The 15,350-nt window shown below is 35.3% G+C and overlaps 1 protein-coding gene across 2 annotated transcripts in view; it reads right to left on the reverse strand.

Moving 5' to 3' along the window:
* The window catches only part of Sim (bHLH transcription factor single-minded), a 91,718-nt gene extending 76,833 nt beyond the window's left edge, over positions 1 to 14,885 (reverse strand). For both annotated transcript variants that reach the window (XR_013079897.1, XM_076767510.1), the window contains exon 1: positions 14,252 to 14,885. Coding sequence is in view for 1 of the 2 variants with exons in the window: in XM_076767510.1 (XP_076623625.1) it covers positions 14,252 to 14,267 (16 nt within the window). In the remaining variant the exon portion in view is untranslated. The remainder of the gene's footprint in view (positions 1 to 14,251) is intronic.
* Positions 14,886 to 15,350: the final 465 nt, after the last annotated feature.

Here is a 15,350-nt window from a genome sequence, read left to right on the forward strand (position 1 = left end):
ATCCAAATTAAATTTTTTCTTATTCATAATGGTGAATTCTCCCTGGAATTCGAAATACAGTGATCCCTCGTAACGTTATCGAGGGAGGTATACTATTTCGTGAATTGCTGACTGTTACCTCTGTTAGACTTGATCGCATTGCAAGCGAAAGTAAGAAACGTTTGTTTATTCTACAGACTAATCATTCCATTTAAAAAACTAAAGGTGTCTTTATCTATCTTGATAAGAAAGCAAAATAACATAACACTTATTACAGTACTACACGCCCTCCTATAAACCGTACAACTTTTATCTGAAACATTTTTTCGTATAACAAATAATTTATGTGTTATTTGAAGTCGTCGTGTTACGAGATTCACCCTGTATATGTAGTTTTTCATTTATATTACATGATTCTCGACAAATATAGAATTTTACATACTACGAAAAAATATAATTATGGTATGTAATTATGTATAAAGTGTCAAATAATTTATGAGTTATTTGAAATCGTCGCGTTACTAGATTCACCCTGTGTATGTAATTTTTTAAAAAATTGCATGGTACTCGACAAATATAGAATCTTATATGCTACGAAAAAACATAATTACGGTATGTAATTAGATTTAGAGTGTCCCAGTTGAACTACGGATTTCAAATAAATAAATATTATCGATTTATGATTACTTTTCTTCGCAGTATTTTTAATTTAGTCCCTTTGAAAACTTAATTTTGGTCTCTCCATGGTATTCAAATCTAGCCTTTATTATAATGCCTCCTACTATGTTTGCCATTATCATGCTTGTCAACAATTGAATAATTTTTCCTTTTACCGAGTATCATAAGAATAATAATTTAAATAATCTAAATCGTCCGAATTAAATTTTTTCTCATTCATAACGATGACGTTTCCCTATGTTTCTTTTTCTTCGTCTTTGGGGCTCAGTGTTAGTTTCTTTTGCATTTTCTTTCATTGCAAGTGTGCATATTATTTTAATATAAGGTTTCTAATATTGACTTTTACGTTATCAGATTCTACAATTTGTTCTGTTGTTGCAGATATTTTGCTTTCTTTTGTGCATTTCACAATTTTGCAATAAATTGTATACTACATTTTTGGTTTTACTTAGAATTTTGATTGTTTTCTGTTACTGAATACTTTTCCTTTCACAGGCTCAACTTTACCTTGCTTTTCACACTTCTAATCTTAATAGAGATATTGTTGAAAAACGTGGAATTAACCGAATGCTTCATATTCCAAAAAGTTAAGTAAAGTTTACTTGTGCTATTATTTTGTCGAATTAATTTCTTCAGTTGTTTACGATTTGAAAATCTCATCGAATTAATGTTGAATTTCCAGCTGAAGTTATTGATAACTTTCTTTTATAATGAAACTGTACTATCCGGATAAACGTTTTTTTAAAACTATTTTCATTCACTGAATGTTTGAACAGGACCAAATTTCTTCATATTTAGGAATTAATTAAAGTTCTATTGGTAAACTGTGTCATATTTCTTATAAAATATAATTCGAATTATTTACGTATCAAAGTTTAAAGAATAAATTGGAATGAAAGAACTAGAATTACTCGCCCAATTGCCGTTTCTAAATATCTGTTTATGGATTCTAATTTGCGAATGAATTTACAATTTCAGAATGTTTATTCTGTATTTGTTACATCGCGAACGAAGTTCTACGCTCGAAAAGCCACCCCGTGGAAATAAAGCGCGGTCAATTTGTTTGAAAACTCGGCCGTAACTGGACGTTGTCGCCGTTGCGAATTAAGAACTGGGCCCAGGGCCGAGACGATGACAAAAGCCAGCGAAGGGCCTGACGAGATTTGTCGAATCTCGCGCGGCCGAGTGCCATAAGCCACGATGGGGGTTGCCTGCCGTGACGACCCGCGATACACGTTCTTTTTTACTATTCGACGCGTTCTGCCGACCCCACGGTCGCTTTTATTTAACGATTTCTCTCTCGTTTCACCAAGCCAACCCACCTGATGCACTCACGGACTCCTAGCTGGCCGAGCAGCCAACTTGGCAGGATTATTGGAAGTCCGTTTAAAAGAATAGCGTAAGAAGCGACGCGCGAACCTTCCGGAAGAAAAATCATGCTATGAGGGTCGTTCAATAAGTCCTTAGAAAATCCAAGACCTGGCACTCGTGGCATCGAAAATGGTTTGTTTTTAGTAAGCATTATGACTCACTAGACAACTGTCAAAGTCTCAATTATATCCACTACATGATTTAATTTTTATTGTCGATCAAGAAATTTCAATGCACGGGTGCACACTTGTGCAGTTTCGATGGCTAAAATCATGGAATTAAAGTTCGAATTATTACAGTATTCACCGTATTCACCGGATTTGGCCCACAGTGACTTTTCTTTATTGCCAAACTTAAAAAAAATGGCTTGGGGATCGAGGTGGTCACCGCCCAAATAGATGCCTATTTTGAGGACCTTCAGAAATTTTACTTTTTAGACGGTTTAAAAAAATTGCACAAACGCTTGGAAAAGTGTATAGAGCTAAAAGGAGATTATGTTGAAAAATAAAAAAAAAATCTACCTAAAATAATTTATTTTTCTATCTTTTTCTAAGGACTTATTGAACGATCCTCGTAGAAGCCCCCAGGCATACTTTCATCGGGCATACTTCCATCGAAGAAGAAGTTAAATCGAACTTGATGAACCCTTGACTATTATAAATCGCGTAAGATATATTTATTTCGATAACTAACGTGTCGAAATTTATATTATGTTGTATTGTACAAATTTTAATTGAACATAGTGAATATAAATCTCTGAGTGAAATTGTTAACATTGTAGGCAGAAAGCATTTCACTATTCAGTACATAATAAAGAATTCAAAATAACTGGTAAATATGAAAATAAAACACGTAGTAGTCGTCTAGTGGTCTAAAGTCCACTCTGTGGTCTCTCAAGTGGCCTAGTGGTCTTTTAGTGGTCTAAAATTCTAAGTAATAGAGATGTTCGTTCTGTACTGCAAATTATTCGCCAAGATCCAAAAGTAAGTGCTCTAAAAATAGCCGCAGAAGTAGAAAATGATTTTTGGAAAACAGTACACCTTGAAAATATTCGAAGAATTTTAAGAAAATCTGGATATCGTGGTCATATGCCGCGGAAGATGCCCTTAGTCAGTGACATCAACCGTTCTAAGAGAATTGAATTCGCAAAAAAACATGAAAACTAGAATATACGCTTTTGAGAAAGAGTATTATTCATTGAAAGAAGTAAGTATAATATTTTTGTAGCGGATGGAAGAGGCAAAATATGGAGGAAAAGCGGCACAGCATTTGTAATCAAATGATCATTTTAGGAAGTGTACGAAGATTTTCGTGACTGGCTGTATATATATGTAGTAATCAAATTTTTAATGAGTCAAATTGGCTCAGTCCGTAAATCTAGTGTTAAATTACAAATTTAATCCTCGCCAATTTCAGAATATCGAACGGCACGAACTTATGGGTCGACCTAATACAATATAGGGATGAGTCTTCTCGCGACACGGTCGTCGAAGATGCGTCATCCGCAATGGAGAGTTTAACGCGATGAAGTTGAAAATCAATTCACTCACGTTTCATGATGAATGTAGGATATCCTTATATGTACACCGAATCCGTGGTCGACGAAGAGTTGCACATATTCACCAGTGGGAGCGATCGTTAACCGTGAGTCGCGAACTTATTTCGAAGGTCAGCGTCATCTCTCCGAGTCAGTTTGGAGAACAAGAGCGTCGAAACTCTTAAGGTTGCCGTGAACAACACTAAACTTCGTCGCTTGATTCGGTATCCCCAGTGTATTACATATCTCCCCACCAGCGACCACCTTTTTACTCATGTGGGAATTACATGCACGAGAATGGTTACGGATTTCGCGTAAAGGGAGGTGTTTCTCTGTCTGCGTTCTCCGCGGGAGGAACAAAGTCTGACGCGCGATCGTGTCACCGTGCTGGCGCTGAGCCCCGCGAAACAAAGAGTAGCACATTTTTCCATTGTTACGAGCACAATACCGACGCATTTTACAGTTTCCTCTGAAAGAAAATTCTGAACGAAATGCGAGTTACGGTGTTTCGTAACTTCGACGAACCATTTTTCTAATTTCCCCAAAGCTCCCAAATATTTGGACGGATTCTTGCCACGAAGATTAATGCTCCGATTCAAAGCTCCATTTGCGACGTACAACATGGAGTTTTGAATAGAACCATCAATCTTAGTGGTAACAATCTTTTTAAATATTTTGGAATAATGGAGAAATTGGCTAACTTTGGAGTTGACTGGCAACGAATGTTTTTTATAGAATTCGTTTTTACGGGTCTTAAGGAATTCAGAGTACATAATTATTTATCCTGAAAACAACATAATAAAAAAATAAGCAGAAACTTTGGAATGCCACCTTCTGATGACAATTAATTAGTAAAGTAATCTTTCAGTACATTAACTAATAAATGCCTTATAAAATCTGTATAAATTCTCAAATATAAACCGTTTATAACAAACAAATAAAGTATTATACATATGCAAGAATTCGTGTATTTCCTTGTTTATACAAAAGATTTCGAAACGAAGCGAGTTTGTAATTGTCTTGGTGACTGTCATCAAAGAATTGTAAGAGACGAGTTTTTGCCTCTGTAACATCCATATCGACGCCAACATTATGCTGGTCGAAATAGCTGTTTAACATAATAATATTTTTGCGACGTATGACTGTTATGCAAAAGAATAAAAATTGATTTCTTCTTCAGGTCAGAAATGACTCTTTTGTCATTTGCTACAACGATTACTCACTATTAGTATATCTTATTTTTGTCGTGACTTTTATTGAAGTATCTACAATTTATGATAAATCTTATAGTTTTCGTTTTTCTTCTTTTTTTTTTATGTCAAATTTACATACAATATATCTATGTACATATACCATGATGTGAAACATTCTAACTCCTCACAGAAATTACGTAAACTTTTGATTTTATTAAGATTTCAAAGTTTCTCAGAAATTTTCGTACAATTCAAATGCTTTTTAAAAAAATTAAGTATATTTCGGAGCTTACACGTTGTACACAAATTTTCAAAACAAACTTCGATGTTATATTTGTTCGATTATTGGATACAAATTCTTCTTCTATGTTTTTCATAGTACTCGCTTGTCCATAAAAAACATATGACACTCGTGTCGATACGTTTTTCTACACGACGTTGTTGCATCTAAAAAAATACCTCGGGTTTAGTCTGAAGTAAACATGATTTACATGTCGTATTTTCTTAAAAAGGCATTTAATAGTCCTGCAGGTTTAGACAATTGTTGTTTAATTTGATTACTAATTAGTTCGTACGTTAGTGAGTTTCTTTGCTTGAAAACTTGAACAATAGTCCAAATTTTATGACAACAAAAAGTTATCATCGAAGAAAGAATACTTCAGTAACCAAGATGAATGATAGAAACTAAACTCTGATAAAGAAATGTTTAAATTATCCACATAATTCTACGTTAAAAATATTTTTTCGTGCCTCAACTAGCAGTTGCTCTCTTTAAACAAAATTTTTATTAAATCTGTTTGTTTAGTAAATAAAAGAACATTTTATATTTTTATCACAACTTCTTAACAAATCATTTATGGATTTTTTGTTATATAATACTTTAGTCTTATTTTTACTCGTAGACATCTTGCATATTGAACCATCGAATACTTTCGTTTGTCGCGTTATAATTTGAAAAACTGTCGAGGATATCTCGAAAACAGGGAAAACTGGTGTCAACGCGTTAAAAAGAAGATGGAAATAAAATACACGAGAATATCCAATTACGGAATAAATAATTACCGGCTAGAATGAACGAGTAGAAAAAATATGAATTAACTGGCGCCGCAATTAGTTGCGCGAAATTTATTTACTTGTTGCGCCAAAAATGACCACAACGTCGCCCAGCGGTCTCGTTCGGATCGTTCCTGTCATAAATCTCAATTGGACGAACGACCACGCTAGGAGGTCCTTGTAGGAAGTATTGGATATCGTGTTTCTACACGTGTCGAAACGCTAGAGTCGTCTTCACCTATCCGGCCACTAAAGCGACCGTGTAACAGCTGGACGGTTCGCGGCCTCTGTGATCCTGGCCGCCACCGGACATTTGCCGAAATCCATCTGGAAGCGTGTCTCGATCGTTGTTTCCAAGTTCACACTCTCGTTTCCTTTCCAAACAAGTAATCACTTGCACCAAGAAACGAAGAAGCGTGGGAAACGAGCGAAGGGGAGAATACAGAAACGAGATAAAGGCGATAGAACGGACGATGTATAGTCCGGGCCACGATATAGCGAGCTCGTAAAATCGGGTAGGCGTCAAAGTAAGCATGTTTCAGTTACCGGGACAAGCGAATTGACAGAAATGCGAGTAGATGAGAGCCTTAGACCATAGTCAGCGTATCGCCATTTGTAGAAAGCCATTTTTAGAGGTACCGTTCCAGATAAAGGTCTTACTCAAGTCTTTAATATTTTAATTTACCTGCTTATAATATATGAAGGTTAATGAAAAAAGGTAGTGCAGTTACGGGCACAGAAAGACACCCTCAAGCAAGATGTCATTGGGTTTTATATTAATATTTTTTATATTCTTAAGGGATATTAAAAAAGTCTTATGAGCATTTATCATGTAATAGTTTTGACTTAACAGCAGCAAATTTGGTACAAATATGTGTGTTTATTTACTTTCGATGAAACGATGTCAAGGATGGTAAACAATTAACAAATGCTAAAACTTGGTGTTGCGATTTATTTTTGTTAAGTCTGTTAACGCGAAACATAGATTGTGTTGTTGAGCCGTTCATAATCTCGCAGCAATAAGCACGCGGCCAAATGGCGACACCTATAATAAAGTTGAAGATCATGCGGGGATTCCCGTGTCTTTTGTTCGAGTCGAGTCGTTCGTTCGAGCCGCATTGTCGGCATTACTACAATTTATTTTATGTTAAACTATGTAATATCTAAAGAATAATTAAAGTGGTTGTGTTTAATATTTAAATATTGTCTATATATATTTATTTAATCAGTTCCAATACAAGAGGACCTGATATTTTTCAACATGTGTAACGTATTAGCAATTTTTTAAGGACACGCGATAAATCAAAAGTCGTCAAACCTCCCATTTCTTATTCGAAATAATTCATCCGACTAGAGAAAATAAAGGAGGATCACAACTGTAGAAAAAAGAAGAAAAAAACTGTGGAGAAAATAATCTAAAGAAAATAAAACTCTTATCGAGGAAAGTTTACGGATTTGTTTCGACTGGTAAAATTTGTCGATGTAATCCCGGGCGAGGGCGACGTTTGGGGCGCGGGACACAGAGCAGCTTTTGTGCCCTGTCACGTGAAACCGTGGACGTAAACGCGGGGGGTTCACGACACGCAACCGAAGTGGCTGTTTCCAATGGAGAAAACGGAGCGTAGAGAAAACTCCGAGGCGTAAAAAGTTCGTCGACGACCGGTGACGTCGGTAACTCCTCCGCGGGGGTGATTTGTGTAGGAATGCGGTTTATGGGCCTCCTCGTATTTGCCCCCTTCGATCCTGGACGTCGAACGACCGCGGCTTGATTTAACGACGTCAACAAATTTGATTTGTTTTCCGATGCGAGTGCAGCAGCGCGAGACTAAATAAATTTTTGGCGCGCTGCTAATTTTAGGTAGCTCGGGGAAGAACCAACCAATATGTAGTCGACAAACGCGAACGTTTCGCGAGAAAATTGGAAGAATCCATATATTAATTCCTCTAAAATGATGATAATATGTTAATTAAATTGAAATACAGTGACATTGAAGGGGGAACGCGAAATAGATTAGATAACAATACCAAAGAAGAGGGAATGAAAAAGTACACCAAACAGTAAAAAACAGTTTTTCTCGATCTATGTTCCACGAAATGATAGTTGCTTAAATTGGAGTCTTTTTTACAAATCGAAATTCGTCTGAACTGCTCTTAATAGAAGTGTACTCAACGTTACTTTTTACATGTAGAAACTAGTTATAAATGTTTATTACGTATATCATGTAAAATGATATGAATCCTGTAAACTTTCATTTAAAAAAAGAACTTGGAACTTGTCGTGCTACAATTTGTATGAATTTAAAGATTCCCATGAAATTTACATGCTCTTATGAATCCTGTAAACTTTCATTTAAAAAAAATGTTGTATTCAAAAATTCCTATCATTTAACAATTTATTTTCTTGAAACAAGAATATTTTCACTTGGAACTTGTACTAAAATTTGTATAAATATAAAGATTGCACTCAAAGTTTACATGCTATTATAAAAGTAAAGTATTAACGAATGATTTGGCGATCAACGTGTTAATTCGAGATTCGTGGGGAATAAATAAGAATATTTTATTCTACTTCCACGATCTGAAAATCATCACTTTTTATAACAAATGATCGACAATCGATTTTCTAGCTTGAATGTTATATCTGAATACCATGTAAATGAACAAGCAGCCATTGACACGTAGATTTCTATTAATTTCTCTCGAAAAATTGGTGTATTTTCAGACGCGTTGCGTTTTGGAGCTGAACGTTAAAATTACCTAAGTATTGTTTACGCACGTGCCAGGACGTTGCGTGCTACGCACTCGTTCAGTTGGTACAGTGATTGCCATAAGCTTTACAATTTTGCTATTATTAGCTACCTGAAAAGATTCGTTTCCGAATTGTCCGTATTCGAAGCAACGCGTGTCGACTTATAACTCATTCTACGTCTGGAAACGAGTCGAAGACATAAGTATATTCCTTCCTAAAAGAATATTATCTATCGATGTAGAAAGCCTTTGTGTCACATAATATACACATTACTGTAAATTACATCGCAAATTCTCTCCATTGGAAGTTAAAACTGCCAGAGATTCTATTCAGTCAGCATTCACTGGACTAAATCGCTGAAACGAAGGACCGATTTGTCAGCGAAAGAAAAAAGAAACGAGTCGAAGACGTAAGCGTGCGTGTATCTAAGCGTAACGAACGCAGTCGAGGGTGGAAAAAAGATTTTGAAAACACACAGCGACTGTTTGAAACGGAGCAGCGAAAAAGGAAGCGGCGAGATTTAACGCTGTCTCGACAGCTGCGCGGAGACATAAGTCTTGAATGTTCCGTGAGCCACGGAAGGGTACCGACCAGGACACGGAAAAGGATCACGTTCCAGGACCGGACATTTTCCCTACAAATGACTTCAGGAAACGACACGCCCCGTCGCGGCTGTCGCGGCACGTATCACACGCGTCTCTATTTACTTAGCCGCGGACGGGCCAAAAATGAAAAGCGTCTTGTTGCATCTATACAACCCCCCGATTATCTGGAAATAGCTGGCGATCCATCGTCGTGTCGAGAATCGATGGGCCACCCTCTGTTTTCAACCCTTTTCGCCTCGAAGCCGGGAATGTTTTTCTAACGTCGCGTTGGGACACTTAAGCGATTAGAGTTAACGCCAGACAAACGTGAAAATCGACACGCGTGACCGTAACGTGTGCCATTTATCGCGTCAGCTCGTTTGTCGATCAAGTTGCTAGCATAAACGAGGAAATTGATAATTTTGTGTTTGTAACGAATGATTGTTTGCTTGAGAGAAAGAGGCGCCATCTTGAAAGCCGAGAATAAGGCTGATTTTTGGAATTTATAAGATATATTTATATGTAAACAAGTTTTATATATATAAACAAATTTATAAAAAAGCTTATAAAGTAAACTTAAATGCTTGTTTATATATATACGATTACGTTTGTTTATGTGTATAGGACTTCGTAATTGGTAACAGTCAATGAAATAAGAGATACAATTAAAAATATTGGGAAACAGAGCCGATTTCAATAATTTTTCATTTTATAAATTAATTATATTTTAAGTCTATTTCATGCTCTACTAACCCTTACTCAAACCTAATATTTAAGTAAAGGTCATGTCCTGATAGGATTAGATATATTATATTAAATATTAGTCAACAAACATGCTCTCCAAACGTAATTTAACCAATGTAAGATATCATATGCAGATTATTTGTTCAATAAACACCTGTCGAATATCAAGACATTTCAAGAATTGTACGATCACCTATCAAACACAAGTTCATTTAAAAAATAAGTTGTCAGATAATTGTAGATCAGTCAATATTGCAATTGTTTAATTACATTCTCTGAAATATTTGTGGAGATTCTAAAAACAAATTTGATACCATCCCTCCCCCATTATTGTTTTATTTTTTGACGAAACTGAATTCACCAATCTATGTTATTTTTCAATCAAACTAACGACAACGATTCCCTGTAAATGTACGATCAGAGATAATTAACAGTAATGTAATCGCATGAATTTTCCTCGATGGGAAACTAACAGATGAACTCTGTGTCAATATTTTGCGTAATCAATTGCAGGAGTTATTGGGAAAAGTGCTATCAAATGTATCACCACGTTTGTGTCGAGTAACCGGACAGTTCTTGAATAAATTAAATATTATCTAACACGTGAATAAGTCTCGAAAAAACCTGTTGCCTAGTTTACTCGCTTCTACAATTCAAATACATTGGACTTTTATTTTTGGAGCCACTTAAGAACACTCATTTCCAGTGTTGGTGACAATACTTTGACAACGTGCTAATGAATTCGACAAACATTTGAAATATTCAGAGGATTGAGAAAGTTTACGGCAGCAGACTGGTATTCGGGCTGAAGATAGCCATTTTGAGGACTTCTCCCGAATGCAAGCGATTATGCATTACCTGACTAATTTGAAGACAAGGTCAAAAAGGAGCACATCGTTTAGATGAACTTCTTTCATTGTTTTTCTGCCCCTAATTCATTATAGCTCGCCTGAACAACTAGTTTACTTTTAACGATAGACGAAGACATTTCAAACACACAATATTGTTTTGTTTCGAGGAAAACCTAATTGGATAATGTTATTTTAATAATCACAATGAAAATTTTAGTTCGTACTTGGTAGTATGGTTGAACAATGAATTTACATCAATCGATTAAAAATATAAAAGGAAGATCTTCTCTGATATCGGATGCTGTTTCTCAACGAAATTTTTTAAACAGGGTTGGGAACGAAGTTCCTGGATCTCCCACGAGACACTATGCGGGTAACGTAATACATTCGGATACATTCGACGGATATAGACGAACAATTTACCAGCATCCGAACTATTGGTTCAAATTACACCTGCACATTTAAATAGTTGCGTCTTCGCGTGTCGATCGGGGACGATCGAGGCGACCAATCGTCAGGTGATTCCCAGTTTGCTTCCAACGCTACCCCTTTTTCTGCACGTTGGAAGATACGTATCAATGCATTGGAACGTAATCATTTATGTGAATCGATTCGTGGAGAATTTTTGAAGGACCTGATTACGTCAATCCTTGTTTATCGTTTGGACAAAATGGAAGAAACAAAATTAATAGTGATTTTTAAAATACAGAAAAGAACAGGTCTTGTAAGTATCCGTGTATTTATGGACTTTAAATGATGTTTCGTGTATAAATATTTTCAATAAGATTGTTACACTGCAAAAGAAACTACGTCTTCTCGAATTATGTTATCTTTTTAAAAGAATAATTTAAAGTCAATGGATGTTTGTAAGACCTATGATTTCTTTGTATTTTAATTATGAATTTATTTATAATTATAATGGTTATTATGGATTTTGTTTTATAAGTATGGTCGAGCGTGAGTGTTGATGTACATTGTGGTTGGAATGTTTGTTTCATGAACGAAAGGATAATCTTAGAATTGGAATACTGTGTCATGAGAGTGAGTGTATGTTGAGAACAGTCAGTAAGAAACAAAGAATGTAAGAGAACAGAGCGTATAGAGAGATTTGTATAGATCATTTCAATTCCATTATTTTATGAACATTACTTTGTAATTAATTTACCTAAATATATCTTTTGTTAAAATAACTTATAAACTAAACATACGTATACCTATGTGTCAGTATTCTCAAAGGGGGTAATAATTGTCAGTAAATATTATACGTATTAAATATTTTGTTATAAAATTAATATCACAATATTAGAATTTAACGTTCTGTGTTAAGAAAAATTGACTTAAATAGTATACGGAAGTTAAAAATAAATGTTTCATGGTAATGGATTGGAAAACAAAGAAATTTAATTCAATTTTACAGTTTATTAAATTAGCCAATCAAAACGCATTTATAAATTCAAAAATAATTTTTCTATTTGCCTTTGTTGACAATTTTGGAGCAGATAATCGAGTGATGATAAAATATAATATTTATATCCATCACTAGTTTCGGTATTATTCAAATTGAGCAAATATATGAATATTTTTTTATTCAAAAAATAATATTCATATACATATATGTGTGTGTTAAATTGGAGTATAAATATTGGATTGGTTAAAAAGTAATTGCGTTTTTTCTGTACAAATGAAAAACAAAAACTTTGATCAACGATGTATTTTTTTGTTTGATTACATTTTACCACATTTTTGGTTTTTAAATATTACAACGTAGTAGAAAGTAAAATGGTATCTAAAATTTGTAGATTCAAATCTGAGAACAAAAAATTTGATTTTTATAGATATTTAAACATTCTTATTCAATATTCTTGCGATGAGTAATTTATGATTACATTAAATTTATGAATCACGCTCAGTCTCTAAAACAATGGAAATTGTAAACGATGCTCTACAGGAATTTAAACTCCATTTTAAACATATCGTTTCAATCACCACTGACGCTGATAACCCCATGAGAAGATTTGACACATTGATTCTACTACATTTATAAATATTTTATAACCATGTTATGCATCTAACAATAATAAAATTATTTTGGAGTAAAAAGGAAGAAGTATAGAATTATTTACATGAATATTCAGGTAGTGAAACAGAATTTTCTGCCACGAATATTATTTCAGAAATTATTCAAGAAATTGCCAGCACGAAACACTCTGGCAAAGTTATTTTAGTATCATATTTTTAGAAAACTTAATTGAAAAATTTGATGATATGCTCTATTTAATAAAAAAATGTTGAAATACTGTACAATAATCTGTGTCGAAGGAAGTTGTATTTTTGGTCCGTTTACAGATTCACAACAAAATTGAATGTTTCAGACGTCACTTATGCGTAACAAAGAGACTAGTGTTTCAAATTTGTGAAAGATTTAAAAGAAATATATATACATAAATATCATTAAAAAATAATTTGTAATGATTGGAATAAAAAGCCATTGCATATTACGCGTTTGACGTTATTAATATTTTTTTTTAAACTGTTGAGTAGTAAATGGAATAAAGAAATTATTTTATAAATCCGTACACGGAATCGTGGCGATGGACCCCTCAGGCCCAACTATTAAATTGAAATTGAAGATCCGCTTATGAATTAATGGGAAAAATACGAAATAAAATAAGTTTGATTAAGTTGTTATTTCCTTTTTCAGTTAAATATTAATTCTTAACTAAAAAATGTTTAACTTTTTAAATTTGTTACTCTGTTCTTAGTTTCTTTTGAAAACAGTTGATGAGTGATTTTATATCGTTTGTTTCTTAATCTTAGTTTAGTATTAGCAACAGAATGGCGGACCCCGGGTCCATTTTGACCCGAATCAGAATTATTTCCCATTCTAGTACAAGGATTTTGATCGAATTGTTACATTACGATATTTCTAAATTCTTTATTTATTAATGTCGTTAATTTTACAAGCTCATTCAGTAATAATATTATCATTGTCGTTTATTAACATTTTGACTGCCACAGAATCCAAGTTGAAATGTTAAAGGAAATAAATTTGAATAGGATTCATAAATTTTAGGGAGGTTACGAAAATAAGTTTTAGTTTTTAAGTTTTACGAATTTTAAGTTCTGTAGTTTACATTTATCTAAAGTTTTTGTCTTGTGAAAAATTGTAAGATTTAGTCTGGCAGTCAAGGTGTTAAAGAACAAACTTTCTTTGAAACAGTTTGTGTGGGATCAAATGAGACCCGTAGTCCATTGGGCGAGGGTTAACTTACAAGGAGATAACCGGTTTTCTTTTTATTTCGTTTACAACGATAATCGAATGAGAATACTATTATTTTTCATTCTCTTCTATCAATGCCAATCAAGTTAAGTATTAAACAAAGACGTTCGTCATTTTTATTTCAACTAGATTATCATTATTTCATTTAGAAAATTCTTGAGATTTTCGAATCGCGAAAACAAATAAATGCAGGAAAACAGAATCATTAGACGCAACGAGTTAGTGTACGAACCTTTGGCTAAAATCATGCCCTCGCTGGCATTTCACCGGGGAGAGGACCAATTAGTCTCCCTCGGTGCGAAAATGATTTCGGCGGCAGGAAGTTCCGAAGGGACGCGCACTCTTATCAAGCCGTCGGTACTTGACACACTTCAGACATTCACGGAATCCCATCGATTACTATTATCGTTCCGCGTTAACAGGCTTCCGTCGACTACATTGTCCCCCGAAATTCTCATATCACGCCATCATCGTCCCATAAACAAGAATCGATCGTCTATCCAAATTACTATATTCCCAAGGAGTTCACTGATTTTCTTATAAAAGAAAAGAACGACACAACTTTTCACTTCGATCGTCCAGTATCTTTATCTCTCACTCTTCGTCGCGCACTTCACACCAGTCCGTCGGGACACCAATGACCGTAAACACATTTCCTCGTACAGTGCATGGGCGATTAAATTGACACTTTGATAATATAGTTACTAACAATTTCATAGATCGATAACAGCGCAAAATGACTCTGTACAAAAGTACAGCGTCGACTGTAAACGTTTAATCGATTGGATATTAAGATTCCAATTTCTTCGATCGATCTTTTCGGGCGATTTTACGTTCGTTGGAACGTACGTGACATCGGGAACACGGATTTCCTCGATTCCTCTCGAAGCTCGTGGACCCCTTAATATCGCGAGTCCGCGTCGAAAAATTCTACGCGCCGTCTGACGGCAGACGAAAATTGCGCGCGCGCTGGCCCACCGGGAGAGCCCTCAAAGATGGCGCGACATCTTTTTCATCCCTGGGGGGATTCACCTCGCGGGATCAATTCATTGGGCCGCGACTGCACGTGTGTACTATTAAAACAGCGTCGGTACGCATTTAGGTATACAACTGGATGCACGGTGCACGCTGGACTCCCCACCGAGCCGTGAACCAACGCTCCGCCGACCTGCTACCCTTTCTGCCATCTTTCTCGCACCGTCCGCGCCTCCCTTTCTCTCCCACTTTTCGTGCCTTCCCATATCCCCCCCGCCCATCCCTGGATCGCGATCCTGGAAAAGCTTTCGTGGCACAAACGCAGCTGCATAACCTCGCGAGTTGCGCTCGTGTCG

Source organism: Colletes latitarsis, chromosome 6 (genome assembly GCF_051014445.1).
Source record: "Colletes latitarsis isolate SP2378_abdomen chromosome 6, iyColLati1, whole genome shotgun sequence".
Lineage (NCBI taxonomy): Eukaryota > Metazoa > Arthropoda > Insecta > Hymenoptera > Colletidae > Colletes > Colletes latitarsis.